General features: G+C 47.4%; 1 protein-coding gene across 1 annotated transcript in view; it reads right to left on the minus strand.

The window, feature by feature from the left end:
- Positions 1-3,307: 3,307 nt before the first annotated feature.
- The window catches only part of NPEPPS (aminopeptidase puromycin sensitive), a 35,853-nt gene continuing 15,982 nt past the window's right edge, over positions 3,308-23,178 (minus strand). The window contains exons 4-24 of the mRNA XM_030966378.1: positions 22,846-22,967; positions 21,684-21,791; positions 20,399-20,599; positions 19,311-19,407; positions 19,158-19,191; positions 17,850-17,964; positions 16,865-17,029; positions 15,717-15,821; positions 15,390-15,450; positions 14,592-14,701; positions 13,935-13,998; positions 13,138-13,277; positions 11,641-11,775; positions 10,490-10,709; positions 9,191-9,219; positions 8,817-8,930; positions 8,446-8,502; positions 8,042-8,149; positions 7,085-7,240; positions 6,945-6,992; positions 3,308-3,926 (exon numbers count right to left, since the gene is read on the minus strand). Of these exons, the coding sequence (XP_030822238.1) occupies positions 3,774-3,926; positions 6,945-6,992; positions 7,085-7,240; positions 8,042-8,149; positions 8,446-8,502; positions 8,817-8,930; positions 9,191-9,219; positions 10,490-10,709; positions 11,641-11,775; positions 13,138-13,277; positions 13,935-13,998; positions 14,592-14,701; positions 15,390-15,450; positions 15,717-15,821; positions 16,865-17,029; positions 17,850-17,964; positions 19,158-19,191; positions 19,311-19,407; positions 20,399-20,599; positions 21,684-21,791; positions 22,846-22,967 (2,342 nt within the window). The 3' untranslated portion in view covers positions 3,308-3,773. The remainder of the gene's footprint in view (positions 3,927-6,944; positions 6,993-7,084; positions 7,241-8,041; positions 8,150-8,445; positions 8,503-8,816; positions 8,931-9,190; positions 9,220-10,489; positions 10,710-11,640; positions 11,776-13,137; positions 13,278-13,934; positions 13,999-14,591; positions 14,702-15,389; positions 15,451-15,716; positions 15,822-16,864; positions 17,030-17,849; positions 17,965-19,157; positions 19,192-19,310; positions 19,408-20,398; positions 20,600-21,683; positions 21,792-22,845; positions 22,968-23,178) is intronic.

Below are 23,178 nucleotides of genomic sequence, written 5' to 3' on the forward strand. Positions count from 1 at the left end.
AAAGAAAAAGAAGAAGGAAAAAAAAAAAAAAAAAAAAAAAAAAGAAGGGGCCGCGCGAGCGGGGAGGCGGCGCGCGCGCGCGCACCGGGCGGCGGAGGGATACGCCAGGAGGGCCCGCGCGCGCCCCGCGCCCGCCGCGCTGATTGGCCGGCAGGACCCCCGGGCCGGCGCGCGCGCCTTTCTATTGGCTGGGCTGGCGGCGCGAGGACATTGGTGGGGGGGCAAAGGGGGGCAGCGGGGAGGAAAGAGAAGGGGCGGAGCTTCCGGCGGCGCGCGCGGGGATTGGGCGGGGCCGGGCCGGGCCGGGACCATTGCCGCGGGGAGGGGGCGCGACCACGCTGGGCCGCGGGTGGGGGCGGCACCGGGACCACCGGGGCCGGCGGGACGGAGAGCCGGGGCACCGGCACCGCTGCTGGTTCCGGCCACTGCCCGCGCAGCTCCAGCCGCGGCGGGCGCGGCAAGCGGCGGCAGCGGCACCGGAACCGGCTTGGGAGGAGCCACGTGCTCGGCGCGCAGCGGGAAGCGGAGCCGGCGCGGGTTTCCCGGGGCCGGGGGTGTGTCCGGTGTGTCCGTGCGTCCTGCCCGGCCCTGCAGAGTCGCTCCGGGACGGGGTCCCGCAGCAACCGGCATGTCCCTCGGGGCGGGATGGAGGCGCTCCCCGGGGAGAGCCCCGCCAGAGCCCGCCCCGCACCGGCCCCGGTGCGCCCCGAGTGCCCCCGGGACGGGCAGCGCGGTCCCTCCGCATCCCGGTGTGTCCCCAAACCGGGTGACACCGGCACAGCCGGGGGATGCCTGAACGGGAAGGAAAAGAGGGAAAGCGGGACAGGTGGAGAACGGCGGGTGACAATTAACGGGCCGTAAGGGCGAGTGGCAATTAGTGACACACAAACCGCAAACACCGCGGGGACAAGCGACAATTACCGGGACCCAGCCCCGGCCCCTCCCGCGGCTGGGAGGCACCGGGAAGGGCCGGGAGAGGCGAGCGCCGCCCCGGGCGGGGGAGCGCCGCGCTCGGCCCTGGCACCGGCCCTCGCTCGCGGAGGATTCCGGGATCCCGGGAAGGGGACGCGCTCCAGAAACGGGATCCGGGGGGATCCGGGGGGAAGGGGGAGCCCGGCTGGGCGAGGGCACGGTCGGACGGGGCCTGGGGAAGGAATTCCTGCTTGGAAGGGAGTGGTCGGGCACTGGGACAGCTCCCGCGGGATGGTGGTGATCCCGAGCCTCGCAAAGCTCCAGGAGTTTTGGGTTGGATCCTTGGATCCCTCCTTGGATCCCTCGGGTGTCCCTGGTGGGACCCTCGGCCCCAGGGAACGCTCCCGAGTCCCGTGGGCAAAGTCACGGAATGGTTTGGGTGGGAAGGAGATGAAAGCTCATCCAGGTCCCGCTGCCCCCGGTGCTCCAGGGACACTCCGGGGTGTGGCAGCCACAATGCGCTCGTTAATTAACACAATTCCCTCATTAATCACCCCCTGAGCCCCATCTCAGCCCTTTCCTCACCCCAAAACTCCGCTGTCCTTGTCCTGCCCCTCTCCCCAGCGCCACTTTGTCACCCCTGTAGAGATGAAGATTTCCTGCGGAAAGGACAAACCCCGGCGTTCCTTTGACGGGATTCAGCCGCTCGCAGCCCAGCCTGGCTGTTGTTTCTGTGCCTGTCCCGCACGGATCCCCCCGTCCCCGCTCCCTCGCCGTTATTTTCACTTTGTCCGTGTGCAGGGAGCAGAAGGGAACGCGGCTTAGTCTGGGGCAGGGCTGGTGCTGACAGCGGGGAAATTCCCGAACCAGGCTCGTTCCCAGCCCCAGCCTGGGGAATGCGACGGGCCAAGAGCTCGGAGCCTCAAAATTCCCATTTCTGGCGTCTCCCCACCCTGGAAGTGCCTCCGTGGTGTTCTTCCATCAACTTTGCGCTGCTTGATACAAATTTTTTGATTCACAATTAGGTTTTCTCTTTCCTTTCTCTGCTAAGTTCAGTCCTGGGCAGTTGTGGAGTGCCTTAGAGGGGTTTTTATTCCGATTACACAGGCGCTGATCCGGGTCTGTCAGCCTGAACTCCCCCTGGGGCACACGAGGGCTCCTGTAAGTGACACCTTGGCCTCTGCTGTCCCTCTCAGCTTTGGGTCCTTTCAGCCTCCAAATAAACTCAGTTTTGGGTCCTTTCAGACCCTAAATTAAACTCAGTTTTGGGTCCTTTCAGCCTCCAAACAAACTCAGTTTTGGGTCCTTTCAGACCCTAAATTAAACTCAGTTTTGGGTCCTTTCAGGCTCCAAATAAACCCAGCCTTGGGTCCTTTCAGCCTCCAAACAGAACACAAGGTGAGGACGCAAATTTCACATTGACATTTTTATTAACGCCAACTGTTTTAAATCTTTTTTTGTTGTTGTTTATTTTGTACTCTTTTTTTTGTTGTTTTTTTGGATTTTTGTGGGTTTTTTGTAATTTTTTTTTTAAACAATAGCACAAAAATGTCTCGAGGGGAAGCAGTCTGACAAGTTAAATCTGATGACCTTCCAAAAAAATCAACAGTTAAGCCACACCAAATATGAATTCCTGTTAAAGAAAATAATGAAAAAGGGAGAAATAACCAAAACAAAAAAGCTGGAACTCCAACCTTTGTGTATTAGAGGGTGGCTGGTTAGTAGGACCACGCTGCTTTGGGAGGGGATGATGGCACAGCTTCTTCTTCATCATAATCATCATCATCGCTGATTTAAGGCTTCAGAATCCAATTTTGCAGGGCAGTGATGGGGAGGAAGGAGCAGGAGGAGGCAGGGCAGCCCTGCCCCAGCAGCAGCAGCCCCGTCCCCTGCGCGGGGAGAAGGGGCCAGGAGGAAATGGAAATGAAATCAAACTGCACGAACCTTTCTGCTTCAGTGTGGCTCTGAGAGGAGTTTCCTGCACAATCCCGAGCTCTCCTCGAAGGACATCAGCGACAGGGGCGGGGGAACCCAGGAGAGACAGAACAGGGGATTTGGGGGGTTTGGGGTTTTTTGTGGGGTTTTTCTGTTGCTGAGAGGTAACACAAAAGGGAAAGGGGAACCCTACGATCCTTGGGGTGGGGAGGGGTTCGGGGACATCTCCCCAAAACCTTGCACGGCTTCTGTCCAACCACACCTGCCTGGCCCCGGGACCTGTTCCACACAAGGCTGAGGCCCCGCTCCTGCCTCAGACTCTCCACTGACCTAAAGACCCCCGGTTTCCTCTTTTTTGGGGGAGGGAGGGTGTAAAAAACAGAACATCTGTCAATAAGTGTCAGGAAAGGGGAGGGGGGTGTTAAATATTTTAACCACTGACAAGGCTTGAGGAAGTTTCACAGTTTTGTTATGCTCTATTTTATTACTATCATATTTACAGATTTTTCTCTCTCTTTTTTTTTTTTTTGTATTTTTGTATTTTTTTCTCTCTCTCTCTTTCTGCAGAATCGCTGATAGATTTTTTTGTTGTTGTTGTTGTTGTTGTTGCTGCTGTTGTTGTTTTTTTTTCCGAACAGAATTTTCCCAAATTCTTGGAGTGTGTGAGCAGGAACCGATTAAACTCTACATTCACGGTCCAATCCCCACGGGCTTGAGGAGGAGGAGGAGGAGAAGGAGGAAATAAACAAAAAACCAAAAAAAAAAAAAAAAAAAAAAAATTTAAAAGGGGGAAAAAAAGGAAAAAAAAACAAAAAGAAGGGGAAACAAACGAAAACCAAAACTCCCAAATTCTTGGCATGTGGGTCAGCGGTGGGGGCTCCTCCGGGGCCCGGGGCTGCGCTGGGGCCGCTGCGGGCGCGGGGGGCTCACACGGGGGCGGGCGGCGCCCGGCGCTGCTGCAGGAAGTGCTGGATGCTGTCGGCGTCGCGCCGCAGCCACGCCGCGTTGAGCAGGATGTTCTCGCAGCACTGCTGCACCGTGCGCTCCGCCGACGGCGCCGGGTGGCTCTCGAAGAACGCCTGCGGGGACACGGCCAGGGCGCCCTTAGCGTGAGCCGGGCTCTGGGGCCGAGCGGCTGCGAGCGATGCCCAAATCGCGGCCTGGGGGGCGGGGGCGATGGAAAATCAGCCAGGGTGGGGAAAACACCTGCAGGGATGGGAAACACCTGCAGGGATGGGGGAAAACACCTGCAGGGATGGGGGAACACCTGCAGGGATGGGGAAACACCTGCAGGGACGGGGAAACACCTGCAGGGATGGGGAACACCTGCAGGGATGGGGGAACACCTGCAGGGATGGGGAACACCAGCAGGGATGGGGAACACCTGCAGAGTGTGGGGAACACCTGCAGGGGATGGGGGAACACCTGCAGGGATGGGGGAACACCTGCAGGGATGGGGAAACACCTGCAGGGACGGGGAAACACCTGCAGGGACGGGGGAACACCTGCAGGGATGGGGGAACACCTGCAGGGATGGGGAAACACCTGCAGGGACGGGGAACACCTGCAGGGATGGGGAACACCTGCAGGGATGGGGAAACACCTGCAGGGATGGGGAAACACCTGCAGAGTGTGGGGGAACACCTGCAGAGTGTGGGGGAACGCTTCCAGGGATGGGGGAACACCTGCAGAGTGTGGGGAAACACCTGCAGGGATGGGGAAACACCTGCAGGGATGGGGAAACACCTGCAGAGTGTGGGGGAACACCTGCAGGGATGGGGGAACACCTGCAGGGTGGGGAAACACCTGCAGGGATGGGGGACACCTGCAGGGATGGGGAAACACCTGCAGGGATGGGGAAACACCTGCAGGGTGGGGAAACACCTGCAGGGATGGGGAAACACCTGCAGGGTGGGGAAACACCTGCAGGGATGGGGAACACCTGCAGGGATGGGGGAACACCTGCAGGGATGGGGAAACACCTGCAGAGTGTGGGGAAACACCTGCAGGGATGGGGGAACACCTGCAGGGATGGGGAACACCTGCAGGGATGGGGAAACACCTGCAGAGTGTGGGGAAACACCTGCAGGGATGGGGGAACACCTGCAGGGACGGGGAAACACCTGCAGGGATGGGGAAACACCTGCAGGGATGGGGGAACACCTGCAGGGATGGGGAAACACCTGCAGGGACAGGGAAACACCTGCAGGGATGGGGGAACACCTGCAGGGTGGGGGGACACCTGCAGGGACGGGGGAACACCTGCAGGGACAGGGAAACACCTGCAGGGATGGGGAAACACCTGCAGGGATGAGGGAACACCTGCAGGGATGGGGGAACACCTGCAGGGATGGGGGAACACCTGCAGGGATGGGGAAACACCTGCAGAGTGTGGGGGAACACCTGCAGGGACGGGGGAACACCTGCAGGGATGGGGGAACACCTGCAGGGATGGGGAAACACCTGCAGGGATGGGGGAACACCAGCAGGGATGGGGAAACACCTGCAGGGATGGGGGAACACCTGCAGGGATGGGGTGCCCGCCCAGCTCCTGCCCTGCACAGCACGATGATCCCCACAACGGCAGCCTGTCCCTGCGGGAATTGCCCTTGCACCCTGGGGCTCACAGGGACCACCAGCTCACCCCCTGGCCCTGCTCGGACGCCCCAAACCCACCCTGGCCCCAGCTGGGCACTCTCCAACAGCCCCAGATCAACCCCGGCACCCAAAACTGCCCGAGGCGAAGCCGCTCTGAAACCTCCAGGGCACTGCCGAGTTTCCAGTCTGGATGGACAGTGCCCCCAGGGGCTGGACAGTGCCCCCAGACCCATTTTGGCCAGTTCAGTGCCCCCAGGGGCTGGACAGTGCCCCCAGACCCAGTTTGGATGGTCAGTGCCCCCAGTTCAGTGCCCCCAGCCCCATTTTGCCCAGTTCAGTGCCCCCAGCCCCACTGTGGCCGGGCAGTGCCCCCAGCCCCAGTTCAGTGCCCCCAGTTCAGTGCCCCCAGCCCCATTTTGGCCAGTTCAGTGCCCCCAGGCCCAGTTCAGTGCCCCCAGCCCCATTTTGCCCAGTTCAGTGCCCCCAGCCCCAGTTCAGTGCCCCCAGTTCAGTGCCCCCAGCCCCATTTTGGCCATTCAGTGCCTCCAGGCCCAGTTCAGTGCCCCCAGGCCCAGTTCAGTGCCCCCAGCCCCATTTTGCCCAGTTCAGTGCCCCCAGTTCAGTGCCCCCAGCCCCATTTTGGCCAGTTCAGTGCCCCCAGGCCCAGTTCAGTGCCCCCAGCCCCATTTTGCCCAGGCAGTTTCCCCTGCAGGAGCAGCTCCCAGCGCTGCTGTGACTCTGCATTTTCCAGGTCCCTGCCTCCCTCCAGCAGCTTTTCCCAGCGCTTGGCAGAGCACCTCACACCCTGCAAGGTGACACTGAGGCTCAGACTGGCAAATTCCCCACTCAAAGGTCAGGAATTCTCTTGGAAATGAGCTGGGAGTTAATTAGGGCTGGTTTTCCTGCTCAGCATTTTGCAAAAAAATAAAACAGAATCAATTCTAATGCAAAATTTCTCTGTAAAGTCATTTCTGCTATTAAATCTTTACTAAGAAAAGTCATTAAATGATAAAAAGGACAGAGCCAGCTCAGGGCTCAGCTGATCTTTGGAATAACAATTCCTCCTCAGTGTTTTCCTAACAGGAAAGTGCTAATTAGCAAATTAACAGCCCCATTTTAAAGTTTCTTCTTCCAAGATGTTCTTGGAAAAATATGGGGAAAGAATAAATAATGAAATCCACACCCACTCTCAGAGCTCTACCAATGATGGAGGTTGGGATAATTCTGAATATTCAAGTTTTCCTTTTTTGGGAGGCTCAAAGCTGCTGCCAAACTCTGCTGGATTTTATCAAAGTTGAAACCAATGAAGAATAACTCAGTGGAATTCCCAGATTACTTCCAAAATGCTGATTTAAGGCATTTCAATAATATTTTATCCAACCCAAAGAGGGGCAGTCTGGGGACAGAACAACAAAATCCACCAGGGTCTGACTCCTCCAGCCAGAGCACCCCAAGTTTATCAGTGATAATTAATCAACTCTTTAATTAAAGCTTCTTACCTTCACTTCTGCAGCCATTTTATCATTTGCAAATCCATCCACTGTGAGCTGAAGGGGGAAAAAACCCAACATGAAAGGTGAAATTCACCATTTCCAGTCGCAGGTGGGAGGGAAGGGCTTTTCCTCAGGGCCCCACGTACCTTTATTAATCTGGATATTAAGAATCCGCCTTGGTATCGGTTATAGAGCTCCTCCCAATTGTCCCTTACGAATTTCCAAGCAGCTTTCCTGCCCTGCTTGCTGCCTCCAGCCACTCCTCCAATCACCGACACCGTGTCCTGGGGACGTACCTCTTCCTGGGGAGGGAAGCCTTGTCAGCGTTCCACACCTTCCCAGCAATTCCAGCACCTTGGCTTGAGGTGTTTCTATACCCAATCCATCGATTAAAGCAGATTTTTAACCCCAAAATTTAATGTGCAACTCAAAGATTGAAGGAGAAGCAAATGCCTGAGTTACTCTCAGGTTACACCCAGCAAAAAAAAACAACAACTTATTTTAACTACAAAAGGAAAGATTTAGAGATATTATTTTGGCTCTTTGGTAAATTGGGAGGTCAAACTGCATTTTGGCTTCCTGGGAGTTGGTGCTGGAAGCAGAGCAGTGCCAGGAAAATTGGGATTAATTTCCACAGCACAGGGAATCAACTGCTCTGAGCACCCAAAATCCTCACTGCAGGTGCCGCCAACCAGAGCAATCAGAATTTTCTGAATTTGAAATCAGCTCATTCAGAGCTTTTTTTAATCTGGAACCACCTTACTCAGATTTTCTGTTAATTTGGAACCAACTCACTCAGATTTGTGTTAATCTGGATGCAGCTCACTCGAATTTTTGTTAAATTGGAGCCAAGGCTCTCGGATTTGTGTTACTCTGAACCAACTCTCAGATCTTTCTTAATTTGGACCCAACTCAGCCAAATTTTGGACCCAACTCAGCCAAATTTTGGACCCAACTCAGCCAAATTTTTTCTTAATTTGGACCCAACTTGCTGAGACTTTTCTCAATGTGGGATTTCCCCCACCTCTGAAGACACAAGTGCAAGGCTGACCCTGGAGGGGAAGTGCTGCAGGTCAGCCCAGGCCCAGGGGAAGGGAACTCACTGAAAGTGCAAAGGTGAGAACTTTCTGGATCAGCTCTGGCTGCGAGATGGCCCCGAGGACGCGCTCGATCCGGTTCTTCTCCTCCTGCATGTCGGCCTGCTTGTGCAGCTGCAGGGAAACACATCCAGACATTAATTCCTCATCAATCCCACGCCTAATGAGCCCTCTGTGGGCGCCTGAGCTGCTAATTACTCGGCCAACCCAATCAGGGACAAATTGGCCTGGCTGGTGGCGCCGCTCGTTCCAAGGAATGAGGGGATTTTCAGCGGTTTGTGTAAAGGTCAGGCAGCACAGCGAGACATTCCCTAGGGAATTTCACACCAGCAGGGGCTGGGTGTGGATGAACCCCAGCCCAGAGGGATTTTTTAGGGGGAAATGTGGTGTTTTGGGGAGCGAGCACCCACCTTCAGCATGGTGTCCAGGGTGGAGCTGTCCCCGTGCTTCAGCACAGTCACATAGACCTGCGGAAAAAACAACAGAAAAAAACCCATCACACTTCTGGAAATGCAACAGTTTGTATGGAATTGGGTTGGAATCCCCACATCCGGGAGCACCGGCAATGCTCCCTCCTGAGTTTTAACTCCGCATTGGAGAGACGCCGCAGCTCTTGGACGTTCTCCTCCGTTTGAGGAGAATTTCGGCAATTCCCAAAGCGGGAGAGCCAGGATGAGAACAAGAGGGATGCTCCCATCTCCCAGCCTGCTTCCCTCTCACTGCCCACCCTTTGGAATCCCCCTGGCAGGACTGAGGGGACCCCGGAGCCCCCAGGACCTACGGGGCTCCTCAGGTCGGCAGACAGGACGTGCTTCCCCTCCACGTGCTCCTTGAAGCGGCGCCGCGCCTCCTCCAGCGTCGCCTTGTGCCCGGCTTTGCCCAGCTTGCCCAGAACCAGCCCCTCACGCCCAGGTGCCTAGAGAAAAACACAAAAATCGGATTATTTGGGAGCTTTGCCAGCTTGCCCAGAACCAGCCCCCTCAGCAGGGCATCCAGGTGGCCTAGGAGGGAGGAAAAACACAAAAATCGGATTATTTGGGAGCTTTGCCCAGTTATCCTAAAAGCAGACCCCTCAGCAGGGCATCAGGGGGCCTAGGAGGGAGAAAAAACACAAAAATGGGATTATTTGGGAGCTTTTCCCAGTTTGCCCAGAACCAGCCCCCTCAGCAGGGCATCCAGGTGGCCTAGGAGGGAGGAAAAACACAAAAATCGGATTATTTGGGAGCTTTGCCCAGTTATCCTAAAAGCAGACCCCTCAGCAGGGTATCAGGGGGCCTAGGAGGGAGGAAAAACACAAAAATGGGATTATTTGGGAGCTTTGCCCAGTTATCCTAAAAGCAGACCCCTCAGCAGGGCATCCAGGTGGGCTAGGAGGGAGGAAAAACACAAAAATCAGATTATTTGGGAGCTTTTCCCAGCTTTCCCAAGGCCTGACCCCACAGGAGGGTCCAGGAGAGAGAAATAATGGAAAATGGGATTATCTGTGAGTTTTTCCCAGTTTTCCCGAGACCAGCCCCCTCAGGAGGGTCTAGGACTGAGGAAGAACAGGAAAATGGGAGAATTTGGGAGATGAAACTCAGCATTGAAGCTTTGCTTCAGCTGTGTGCCAACCCCTGAGGATATGCAGAGAAGCCAGGCCTGCAGGGCTGTTCGAATGCCTCTCTCATTTTCCTCCCTTCTTTCCCCCAAATCCCTGATAATTTATTGACACAAGACTCCCAAATCCATAACTGAATTTCCCAGCAGAAATTTTCTCCCAAATCCGTGGTGCCCTATTTCCAACCCCAGAATTGAATTTCCCATCATTTCCCCCCAAACCCCTGATGATTTTTACTCAACCACAAGCTGGACATTTTCCCCAACCCCTGATGATTTTCACCCACCCCAAGCTGGATTTCCCATCATTTCCCCCCAAACCCCTGATGATGAATTTCCCATCATTTTCCCCAATCCCTGATGATTTTTACTCAATCTCAAGCGGAATTTCCCATCATTTCCCCCCAAACCCTTGATGATTTTTACTCAATCTCAAGCTGGATTTCCCATCATTTCCCCCCACCTCTGACGATTTTCACCCACTCTAAGCTGAATCTCCCATCATTTCCCCCCAAACCCCTGATGATGAATTTCCCATCATTTCCCCCCGAACCCCTGATGGTTTTCACCCACCCCAAGCTGAATTTCCCATCATTTTCCCCAAACCCTGATGGTTTTACTCAATCTCAAACTGAATTTCCCATCATTTCCCCCCAAACCCCTGATGATGAATTTCCCATCATTTTCCCCAATCCCTGATGATTTTTACTCAATCTCAAACTGAATTTCCCATCATTTCCCCCCAAACCCCTGATGATTTTCACCCACCCCAAGCTGCATTTCCCATCATTTCCCCCCAAACCCCTGATGGTTTTCCCCCAGCCCCAGCAGGCTGCAGCCCCAGCAGAACTCTCCTACCCTCTCCAGGTTTGGGGTCCCAGCCCAGCCTCTCCCCGATGGGGGAGAAGACGTCTCTGACGAACACCTGGATGTCCTCGTAGAAGTCTGTGTGGGACAGGAGCGTGCCCAGGATGCCCAGGTTGCAGCTCAGGTCGCTCCACACCGTGTAGTTGGGCTCGTTCACAAAAGCTTCCATCACTTTCAGCACCTCCACGGTGCTGATGATTCCAGCTCGGGCCTGGGGAAGGGGGAAAACATGAGATTAATCCCATTTTTTAATAGCTCATCCATTTATTTTATTGATTATTAAGAAAAAAAAAAGGGATTAATCTGATTCTTTATTTGCTCATCAATTTATTTTGCTCCCTTCCCTGAGGATTTTCTCAATCCCAAAGTATTCTCTCTATCCTAGAGGATTTTGCCCCAGTCCTAGAGGATCTGGCCCCAGTCCCAATGGATTTTTCCCCAGTCCCAAAAGATTTTCTCTGTCTCAGAGGTTTTCCTCCAATTCCAGATGAGTTTGCCCTGTTCCCAGATGACTTTCCCCCATTCCCAGAGGATTTTTCCCCCCATTCCAAGGATTTTTTCCCCCCCATTCCCAGAGGATTTTCCCCCCATTCCCAGAGGATTTCCCCCCCAATTCCCAGAGGATTTCCCCCCCATTCCCAGAGGATTTTTTCCTCCATTCCCAGCCGATTTCCCCCCATTCCCAGAGGATTTCCCCATTCCGACCATTTCCCCCATTCCGAGCGATTTCCCCCCATTCCCAGCGATTTCCCCATTCCCAGCGATTTCCCCCGTTCCCAGCGGATTTTTTCCTCCATTCCCAGCCGATTTCCCCCCATTCCCAGAGGATTTCCCCCATTCCCCGAGTGATTTCCCCATTCCCAGAGGATTTTTCCCCCATTCCCAGCGGATTTCCCCCATTCCCAGCCGATTTCCCCCCATTCCCAGACGATTCCCCCATTCCCAGAGCATTTTTCCCCCCATTCCCAGAGGATTTTCCCCTGTTCCCAGAGGATTTCCCCCCATTCCCAGCTGATTTTTCCCCCGTTCCCAGCCTTTTCCCCCGTTCCCAGCTGATTTCCCCCATTCCCAGCGGATTTTTCCCCCCATTCCCAGAGGATTTTTCCCCCGTTCCCAGCCATTTCCCCCGCTGCGGGGCTCACCAGGGAGAAGAGGTCGTTCTGCAGCCCCAGCCTGTCCACGGGCGGCAGGGACAGGTCCCGGATGGCCGGGATGAGGCTCTCCAGCATGGCCGGGCTGTACTGCGTGCGGTAGAAGCCCACGGTGCCCAGGTTCAGCTGCAGCACAAACAAGCACACATTTCACAGCTGGCTGTGGCTAAAACGGCGTCTGTGCTTGTGGCGGTGCAAATAAAACTTGTTCATGTTCGTATATTTAAATAAAATGTCATTTATTGTTATATGTAGTTATATCAAATGTGATTTATGTTAATATATAGTTGTGTATATGTATCTAAAATATGTCCTTGTATCAATTCATATCTATATAAAATATGCATTTGTGTTTATACTTATCTATCTAAACTTTATAGGCATTTATCTAAAAAATCTTTCTATCCATATATATTTATCTAAAAGATAAATGTATATATGTATCTAAAATATGTCCTTGTATCAATTCATATCTATATAAAATATGCATTTGTGTTTATACTTATCTATCTAAACTTTATATTTATAGGCATTTATCTAAAAAAATCTGTGTATCCATATACATTTATCTAAAAGATCTTTATATTGTTATATATTTAGAATATGCCTTTCTATTTATGCATATTTATCTAAAATACATCTTCATATTTATCTAAAATACATATGTCTATATATGTGTTTTATATATGAAAAGCATATGTAGGAAAACTTAAATAGAAAACCAATATATTAAATTATGTATTAATATATATTATTAGCCTATACAAATTATAATTTAAAAACATAAATATATTTTATATCTTCATATTCGTTAAAATAATATCATGTATAGACATATATAGTTAAATTATAGTATATTATATAATAAGTATATAATACTTATTATATAATGATAAATATAATATATATAGAAGTAATATATTATATTATTATATATAATGTAATATAATATAATGTAATATAATATAATGTAATATAATGTAATATAATATAATGTAATGTAATATAATATAATGTAATATAATATAATATAATATAATATAATATAATATAATATAATATAATATAATATAATATAATATAATATAATATAATATAATATAATATAATATAATATAATATAATATAATATAATATAATATATATCCGGATATATTATCGTAAGATAATATTTTTAATACATGGCATAAAGTATATGATTGTAATAATTATAACTATTATAATGGTAGTGAAAGAATTATACAATAACCATAATAACAATAACTGCAGTAATAATGATAACAATGACTAAAAAAACCACCACATCTCAGCTCAAATCCTGCCTATAATTTCACATTTTTTTCCAGGTTTGAATTCTCAAAAAAATCCAGTTGATATTGTCGGAAAATGGGAAAGAAAGGGGAGGAGTGGGAACCAAAACTCCACCACAATTCCAAGGGGAGAGGGAAATAAAGGAGGGAGGAGGAAAATGGAATTTTCAGGCCTCACCTTGACCCACTGCTCTGGTTTGGTGTCCTTCAACACCACGGTGAGCTCAGGTTTGTCCATCAGAATCTGCATTTTGGCACAGGTGGGGTCCTCGCTCGTGCAGATGCTGATGGGCACCATCCACATGGGCAAATCCTCCCCTGCAACAGAGGGAAACGAGGGGAAAATTGGGTAGAAAACGCTGAGAAACAGCCCAACAACGGCCCAGGCTCAGCGCTGAAAATGCAATTGGAAAAAAAAGGCCAAAATCTGAAATGTCTGTTTTTTGAGGTAAAAGTCTGCGGGAAAACGTCAGTTTCAATTGAAGTAAAATATCAGCTTTAGAGCTGAAAATATGAGGGAAATTACAGTTTTAGAGCTAAAACCCCCAAAATCTTTAAATCAACTTTCAAGCCAAACATTTTAATTTAGATAAGCACAGAAGGGGAGTGGAACCAGTGCTGAAATCAGTGGTTGTGCCCACCTGAGGTGTTTTTATTTCATTTATTTCAGCACCACCACAAACCAGCTGCTCCCCGGCCCCTCAGAGGGCCCTGGCCCTAAAATTTGACATTTTTGAAGGAATTTTGAATCAAGGAATGCTGCTCTCCATGCCAGGACATGGAAACCACGAGCGGGAAAGGCCCAAATTTGGATTTCCTCAGATTTCCCCGCCTGGATCCAGGCAGAGCACAGGCCTGGGGCTGTTTCAGCTGCCAAAATTGCTGCTTTTGGATGAAAAACAACAGAATCCCTTCAAAATGGGGATATTTTGTGGTTTTGTGCCCACCCATTCCCGCTCCCAGCTCTCCTCTCACCAGTATATGGTCCACTGGCACAGAATTTCTTCTGGACCAACTTCAACACTTTGTCATCTTCTTGCTGAGGGACAAGAATTTTAAAAAAAAGGAAAAAAAGGCGAGAAAATGAGAAAAGGGGACGATTCGCAGGTTTAATTTCAGTCCCTGCGTGTCACTGCCCTCTGTTTCATGGAATAATTTGGGTTTTCCCCTCAGAAAAGGCCCAACAGCCACGGCCTGACTGCAGCTCCAGGCCCCGATCCCCCCTCGCCCTGCAAGCTTGTGGAATAAGCAGAATTGCAGGGGAATTATTCCCTCTCCCTACAAACATTGCCAAAGTCAGCAAGCTCCAGGGCTCCAGGGAGTTTTGGGATGAATCCGCAGGGATTTGGCACCTCCCGCCCGTCAGAACCACAGCTGTGCCCACATGGAGCCTCGCCTGACCCAAGGGAATGCCCCAAATCAGGGAATATTGTTGTTTGACCCAAAATTTGGGCTCCATTCCATTTTTACCACCCCTAATCCAAGGAAGTGCTCTAAATCAGGGAATATTGATAAATCTGACCCAAAATTTAGGCACAATTCCATCTTTACCGCCCGTGATCCAAGGGAATGCTCAGAATCAGGGAATATTGTTAAATTTGATCTGAAATTAAGGCACAATTCCATTTTTACCTGTTCAGCCTCCACGTAAATGAGTGGAAATCCCATTTGTTTGGTCCACGTGTTCATCACAGCAGCAATGGGTTTGCCACTGGCTTTTTCCAGGCTTTCCCAGAGATCCTCTGCAGGAGAAAAGGATTTGAATCAGGTTTTATTAGGGATAACAGAGGGAAAGTTGGGTTCTTACTCCACCCTTTCCACTTTTGTGTTTTGTTGAAATTTAACAGCTAACAGGCAAAAAAAAAAAAGGAAATAGTTTAAACCTCCTCAGGAAGGAGAGAGGGGAAAAGCAGCTTCTTTACTGCTAAAATAACCCAATCAATACACACTGTGATACAAAAATTAACATTAAATATTAAAAGAGAACGACATTGCCCTTTAGGTTTTTTAAGTATTATGTCAAAAACTGCTGAGCAAACACCACGGATTGGATTTGGCCGATGGAGCTTTGATGTCCCCACTTCCACATTTGCGCCTGATCCACAAAAATAGAAGGTTTAAAAGCAAAAATATCAGATTTTGACCTGTTTAATCACAGGATCAATACTGCAGAAGGCTCTCTTGGCAAACCAAAGAATATTTGTAGGATGTTTTTCAGTGGTAAATGAAAGATATCTTACAAATAGTGGAGATCACCTCAGCCACACACTCCAGGGACAGAAAATCCCCAGGCACGCTGAATCCTTCCTGTGCAGGGCATGAAACTGGGGACAAGCCAGGAATTTCCAGGAATTTCAATTATTTCAGGCGCAAACCCAGCAGTTTCGAGTCCAAAAATAACGTCTGTGCCCATCCCAGTGACCCAGTTACCTGTGGCAGCATTCCTCTGCTGGAACTTGGTCAGGTACAGGTTCATTCCTTTCCGGAAATCCTGGGAACACACAAGAGGAGACGTCACAGGGATTCCCCATCCTCCTCCTCCTCTGCATTTATCCCCAAGAATCAGGCAAGGAATCCTTCAAACCACTCATTCCTTCTGTATTTCCCATTATTATTTTTCCCAGATAAGTTCAAACAGAGCTTGAAGTGGAGAAATCCTCAAAACGCAGAACAACAACTTTTTTTTTTTTTTTTAAACCCCAGTAATTTTAGCTGCAAAAAAATGCCCTGAAAAATCTCCAGTTCTCATCCCTTTACCTCATCCCCAATGTAGTCGTGCAGCATGCGGATCACAGAGGCTCCCTTGCTGTAGGAAATGGCATCAAATATTTCATCCACCTCGGAGGGATGGCCCACGCTGACCTGTGGGAAGCACCACAACCCCCAGTGAGGATTTGGGCGGCCAAAAAATTGCATTTTGCACATGGCAGCGTTTTAATGGTGAAAATGTGAGGGAAAATGTCAGTTTTGGAGGTGAAAATCTGAGGGAAAACTGGTTTTAGAGGTGAAATCTGAGGGAAAATGTCAGTTTTGGAGGTGAAAATGTGAGGGAAAACTGGTTTTAGAGGTGAAATCTGAGGGAAAATGTCAGTTTTAGAGGTGAAAATCTGAGGGAAAATTGGTTTTAGAGGTGAAATCTGAGGGAAAATGTCAGTTTTGGAGGTGAAAATGTGAGGGAAAACTGGTTTTAGAGATGAAATCTGAGGGAAAATGTCAGTTTTAGAGGTGAAATCTGAGGGAAAATGTCAGTTTTAGAGGTGAAAATCTGAGGGGAAATTGGATTTAGAGGTGAAAATCTGAGGGAAAATTGGTTTTAGAGGTGAAATCTGAGGGAAAATGTCAGTTTTAGAGGTGAAAATCTGAGGGATTTTTCCTTTCGCACGGATTGTCTGAGAGCAACCTCTGCCCCCAGACAATGAAAATCCCCCAGATGTGGCTGGGTCAGGGCTGCTTTGGAAGTTAAACATGGTTTAAGTGATGTTTTGGTGCTGGATCAGATAAATTTGGGGACCTTCCTTCAATCCTTGGCTTCCCAAAAGCAGCAAATCTTTTGTTAAATGAAGATGAAGATTGTTAAAACTGTTGAATCCAGGGATAGTGAGCAAGGCCCGCTCAGGGAGTAAATCACTCTAAAATGCCCTGCTGGACAAGGTTAATTCCCACAATTTATATCACCAAATATTCTGTAAAACATTAGAATCCACAGGAATTGGATCTCTAGGAATCAGATCTTTAGGATTTAGAATTCCTAGGAGTTCCAAGGGAGTTTTTGGGGCACGGGGAGGGCAGAACCCACAGAGCGCAGCCCCAGCTCCGGGTTCCGCTTCGCTCAGCGACCGCCACAAAATTCCCTTTTTAATCACAGGGAAAAGGGGGAAAAAAAAGGCTGGAAAGTGAGGATGGACCTCGATGGGGTGGCTGTTGTCTAAGGCATCGAGCTCCTGGGCTCGTGTGTAGTCAGCAGACACGAACTGGGTCCAGATGTCGTACTCGGGGAAGCAGTGGTCCACGCACAGGTACTCGATCCACGAGGCAAAGCCCTCGTTCAGCCACAGGTGGGTCCACCATTCCTGCAGGGGCACACAAACCAGGGATAAAGGGCAAAACCCGCAGCGAATATTTCATTTATTATTTTAACGCAGCGCGTTGCTGTTTAGGGGCGCACAAACACGCGTTTTGGGCAGGATACAAAGCAAATTTAAATTACAAAAGGGATTTTGGAGGGACCATAAACCACCATTTAAATATTAAATTATTTTAACACAATGTGCTGCTGCTTAGCGGCATCCAAACTCAGATACTGGACAGGACAGGAAGCAGATTTAAATAAAAAAATGAAATTTTGAAGGGTTAGCTACCATATACCACCATTTAAATATTAAATTAATTATTTTAACACAATGTGCTGCTGTTTAGGGGCATGCAAACGCAGACTTTGGACAGGATAGGAGGCAGATTTAAATAAAAAATGAAATTTTGGAGGGTTAGCTACCATACACCACCATTTAAATATTAAATTAATTATTTTAACACAATGTGCTGCTGTTTAGGGGCATGCAAACGCAGACTTTGGACAGGATAGGAGGCAGATTTAAATAAAAATGAAATTTTGGAGGGTTAGCTACCATACACCACCATTTAAATATTAAATTAATTATTTTAACACAATGTGCTGCTGTTTAGGGGCATGCAAACGCAGACTTTGGACAGGATAGGGCAGATTTAAATAAAAATGAATTTTGGAGGGTTAGCTACCATACACCACCATTTAAATATTAAATTAATTATTTTAACACAATGTGCTGCTGTTTAGAGGCATGCAAACGCAGACTTTGGGCAGGCTAGGAGGCAGATTTAAATAAAAACTGCGATTTTGGAGGGCTGAGGTACCATGGTGACGAGGTTTCCAAACCACTGGTGAGCCAGTTCGTGTCCCACCACCAGAGCCACCCACTGGCGGGACGAGGAGCAGGAATTCTTGGGGTCGATGAGCAAAGCAGTCTCCCTGTGGTGGAGAGAAAACCAGAGCTCAGCAGGGAGGGGACAACCCCGGGGGGATAAAAAAACCACAACCCAAAGGAGGTGGAATTACCTAAGAGAGGAAAAAACCCCCCAAAAACCAACCCAGAATTTATCTCAACGTAGCCGTGAAATTGTCAGGGTGAGTTCCACAGCTGCTGGAATGCTTTGGAGCAGGAATTACTTTATGGCATGCAAGAAGTGGAAGAAAAAAAAACCCCAGGCAGAAGGAGGAAAATTTAGTTTTTATTTATCAAAATGCTCCCCCAGGTAATTTCTGGAAGCTCAGCTCCCTCTGCGCTCAGATCCTGCTCCCCTCAGCGTTCCCAAAGGAATTCTGGCTCTTCCGAGAGGTGCCAACAGCAATCTCTCCTCTGCGGCACCTCCCAGCCCTGCTCAGGGACCCCAGGAATGCTGAAATTCCAGGGAAAACCTCCCCACGGATGGGGCCTGCAGGTGCCCAAATGGGGCAGAGCAAACTCAGCACAAAGGGGCAAAAATTCACAGCTCCATCCCAAAAATTCTCCTCATCCAGGATAAATATATTTAAATTGTTTTCCCCACAAGGAATAAAATATCAGATTTCACCAGAATTGCAATAAGCAGGGAAGAGTTTAAAACCTGGGCTCGAATTTGTTTTGGATTTTTTTAAGGCCAAATTCAAAGCTGAGCAGAAGAAATCCCAAATTATTTCAGGGTTTAAAGTCCAAAGCTTACAAGCTGTTCAAAATTCAGGGAAATCCTCCTGACCACCAGCACAGAAAACGAATTAATATCAAGCAAAAGTGCAAAAGCTTGATCAGAAGAAGGAAAAAAAATCAAACTGCAAAGGAAGGCGAGTTAATATTTTTGATTTTCCCACTTCCACACCTTTACTCTGTGGCTGCCAAATTTACCTACGAGGTAAAATAAACTCTCCCAGCTGTGTCAGGAGATTTTATGGGAGAAAAAAGGGGCCAAGAAGGTTTTTACAATTTAAAACCCTCAGCCAGTGGCTGATTTTTGCCTTCCTGACTGCAACAACACCGCCAAAATCATCCAAACCGAACTAAAAATGGAAAGGATTGATTCTGTCTGATTTGGGATGACACCCAGCAATTAGAGCTGCCTCAAATGAATCCAATTAACTCCAAGAATTAATGAACAGAGAGGGGGAAAGACAGTATTTTAACATCATACCTATAAGTAACAAGGCCCCAGTTCTCCATGGCACCTTTATAAAATAAATACAAAGGTTTATTGATATTGATCCACACCTCTTCCTAAAGGTTTTTTAATTTAAAAAAAAAATCAAATAAAATACAATTTCAGCAATAAAGTGAGTTACTTTACCAGCAGCAAAGTCTGCAATAGCTATGAGATCAATTTTAGGAAGAGGGTAAGGAACATTGAAGTAGTCCTTATAAAAAGGCAGAGTTTTAGCAGCAACCTGTAAGAAACGAGAGGAGAAATGTTCTGTTAACCTGGAACTGGGCAACACTTGGGAAATTGTGACTGAAACTAAGGAACTAGGCTTGAAACTCAGGAATTATGGTTGAAACTAAGAAATTATGACTGAAACTAGGAAATCATGACTGAAAACAGGAAATTACCATTGAAACTATAAATTTATAAATGAAACTAAGAAATTAGGATTGAAACTAAGGAATTATGACTGAAACTAAGAAATTATGGCTAAAATTAGAAAATTACAAATGAAACTAGGAAATTATGACCGAAAATAGAAAAAAACCTCCAAAACTTCCAGATTTCAGTGAATTACCAGACCCCAAACCCGACTCAGATTTACCTCCAGGGCGAACTTGCCCTGGGCATGTAGATACGCACCACGACACCGTTTGCAACCCACAAAAAATGAAGGAAAAACCCCCAAAAAAACCCCAAACTCAGAGATTTCAGTGTGTGACCAGACCCCAAACCTCTCCAGACTTACCTCCAGGGCGAACTTGCCCTGCTCGGCCTTGCCCACGGGCGTGTAGACGCACACCAGGACTCTGGTCTACAACCCCCAAAAACCACGAAAAACCCCCAAAACCCCCAAAACCCCCAAAAAACCCCCAAAATCCCCAAACTCAGAGATTTCTGCGTGTGGCTGGATCCCAAACCTCTACAAAACCGCCCAAAACCAAAAACCCCAAAACCTAAACCAGACTTCTACCTCCAGGGCGAACTTGCCCTGCTCGGCCTTACGCGCGTGTAGAAATCGATACAACCCCAAAACCCAAACCCCAACAATGCCACCCACCCCCACTTACCCCAGGCGGCCTGCTCTCCCGCAACCTAAACCCCCAAACACCCCCCCCCCCTACCAAATTAGCCACGAAAACCCCCAAAAAACCCCAAAAAACCCCAAAAAAGCCCCAGAAAAACCCGAAACTCAGAGATTTCAGTGAGTGACCAGACTTGGGGTCCAGGCTTACCTCCAGGGCGAACTTGCCCTGCTCGGCCTTGCCCACGGGCGTGTAGACGCGCACCAGCACGCCGTCCTGCGAGCGCGCCTCCACGAAGTCGTACTCGCCCACCACGAAGGCCACCAGGTACGTGGACATGACGGGCGAGCGCGCGAACTTCACCTCCACCAGGCTCTCGTCGTCGGGGTACGGCCGCCGCTCCACCACGTTCTGCGAAACGGCACAGAAATGGGGCTTCGGGGCTCCGGAATTGTAATTTTTTACCCAAACGCTGGTTTTTTTACAAGGCAAGAAACTTCGGAAGCTGTGGGGTATTTGGATTCGAGCAGCTCTTTGCTTTACAGGTCTAATTAGCAGAGAAAGTCCAGGGTTTTAGCAAAAGATTCTAGGTTTTCAACACTAAAATTCCAAAAAGGGAAACCCACAAAAAGCAAGGAAAGAAAAAGCCAAGGGAAAAAAATAAAAACAAAACAAAACCAACCAACCAAACAAACAAACAAAAAAAAACCCCCCAAAAAAACCCAAGGAAAAACCCCAAATTCAAGAGATTTCAAGTTCTCTCGTGGCTGAACTGCCCCATCCCAGCTGGAGGTGTGATTTCATTATCATAAAGTATTCATAAATAATATTAACTATAATGTAGTTACAGTGTAATTATAAATATCACAATATCTATATTGTATATTAGTATAATTATTACATATAATATCTAATTATTACATAGTATATATGATTTTCCTATTATATTTCTATTGATAATATTAGCATATTACCGATATTATATTAAATTTTTGTTCATATTTCAGTTTATATCCCATTAGGAACTAAAGAGCATCAATCCCATCCCAGCAAGGCACTCTCCCTAAATCCAGACACAAAAACCTTGTGCAGGGCCAGGCCAGGCTTTATTTATTTATAAATGAATTTATTTATAAATAAGTAAAGCCTATTTTAAAACAAATTCTTCTCCAGCAACATCACCTAAAAACACGTGCAGGCAGCAAATCAAAAATGCTCATTTGTGTTTGTTTGTGTTTATTCTGTTTCCACATTTTATCCCAGCTCTGCACAGAAACCCAGGGAAGAAAACTCACAAAGGACTTTTTCCCAGTCCCTCTTAATCAAGCAGCACATAAAATTAATTTTAATTTTATTTTTTTAAAACCACCAGGTTTGTCCTGGCATCAAATTTTGTGTTTCTCTCCCCATTTATTGCAGATTTTATTCCCAGCTGTTATCAAGGCAAAATTTTAATTATCAAAGGCATATTTAATTAAGATATTTAGAAACTTACCATATTTGACAAAGCTACTCTGTCTTTGGGAACCACCAAAGAAATATCAAACGTTGCTTTGATTGCAGGCTCATCCCAGCAAGGGAAAGCCCTGCGAGCATCAGTGGCCTGGAAAAAAGAGAATTAAACAAATAAATTGTTTGATTGTGGTAAAAACCACAGAAATTCAATTTATTTCCAGCAAAAAAAGCGAGAATCGTGGTTTGGTCTCCTCACTGCACTCCTGACCTCTGAATTAGGTTTTTATTCTTCTTTCACTCCCGATTTTAAATTAAAAATTGTCCAAACTTAGCAGTGGCACGGCAGGAGGGGAAGCACTGAGGGCACCCAGGCGTGCACAAACCACCCCGAATTTGTCCAAAAGAGCCCCAAAAATGCTCTGTTTGTGCTGGGGGAGTGCCCTGGGCCGCACCAGCCCAGCCCTGAGCTCACTGTAACGAGGGACAAGGAGTGAAAAATAACGTGGATTTTTGATATTCATCCAGAGCGGATGGATGAAGGTGAGAAAATGTGTCTTTGCCAGTTGCAAGGATAAATCCCGGTTAGAAATAAAAATGAAAAGGAAAATTAAAAGGAAAATAAAAATAAAATAAAAATAAAAATGAAAATAAAAACGAAAATAAAAATGAAAATAAAAACGAAAATAAAAACGAAAATAAAAATTAAAATAAAAATAGTTAAAATAGAATGAAAACAAAAATTAGAATGAATTTAAAATAGAATTAAAACTAAAAATAAAATTAAAAGGAAAATAAAAATAAAATGAAAATAAAAATGAAAATAAAAACGAAAATAAAAACAAAATTAAAATAGAATGAAAACGAAAATTAGAATGAATTTAAAATAAAATTAAAACTAAAAATAAAATAAAAATGAAATAAAATAAAATTTAAGTAAAATTTTAAAATAAGATAAAATAAAAATGAAAATACAAATGAAAGTACAAAAATAAAAATAAAAATGAAAATAAAATAAATTTTAAATAAAATTTTAAAATAAGATAAAATAAAAATGAAAATACAAATGAAAGTACAAAAATAAAAATAAAAATGAAAATAAAAATACAAATGAAAGTACAAAAAATAAAAATAAAAATAAAAACAAAACAAAAATAAAAATAAAATGAAAATAAAAATGAAAGCAAGCATGCAGAGAGGCTTACCTCGAACTGGGTGACGGCGGCGTAGCGCGTGTCCCCGCTGGGTGTGCTGTACTTACTCCGGTAGAACCCTTTCATTTTGTCATTCAGCTCCCCCACAAAGTCTATCTTGAGTGTCCCTGTCCCTGCAACACGAGCACACAGGCCTGGCGTGGGCAGGTGGCACAAAACTTTGCTGTGGGCTTTGTTCCCTAAACCAAACAAACCCACAATTCCCCACGGGGCTGTTGGATTGTTTCGGACAGAGCAGCGACCAACAGGGACCTTAGAAGTTCCACCTTCCAACGAAAGCTTGGAGCAGAGTTTGCAAACTCTGGGATTTCAGGAATTGTGGCA

This window comes from Camarhynchus parvulus, chromosome 27, assembly GCF_901933205.1.
Source record: "Camarhynchus parvulus chromosome 27, STF_HiC, whole genome shotgun sequence".
In the NCBI taxonomy this organism is placed as follows: Eukaryota; Metazoa; Chordata; class Aves; order Passeriformes; family Thraupidae; genus Camarhynchus; species Camarhynchus parvulus.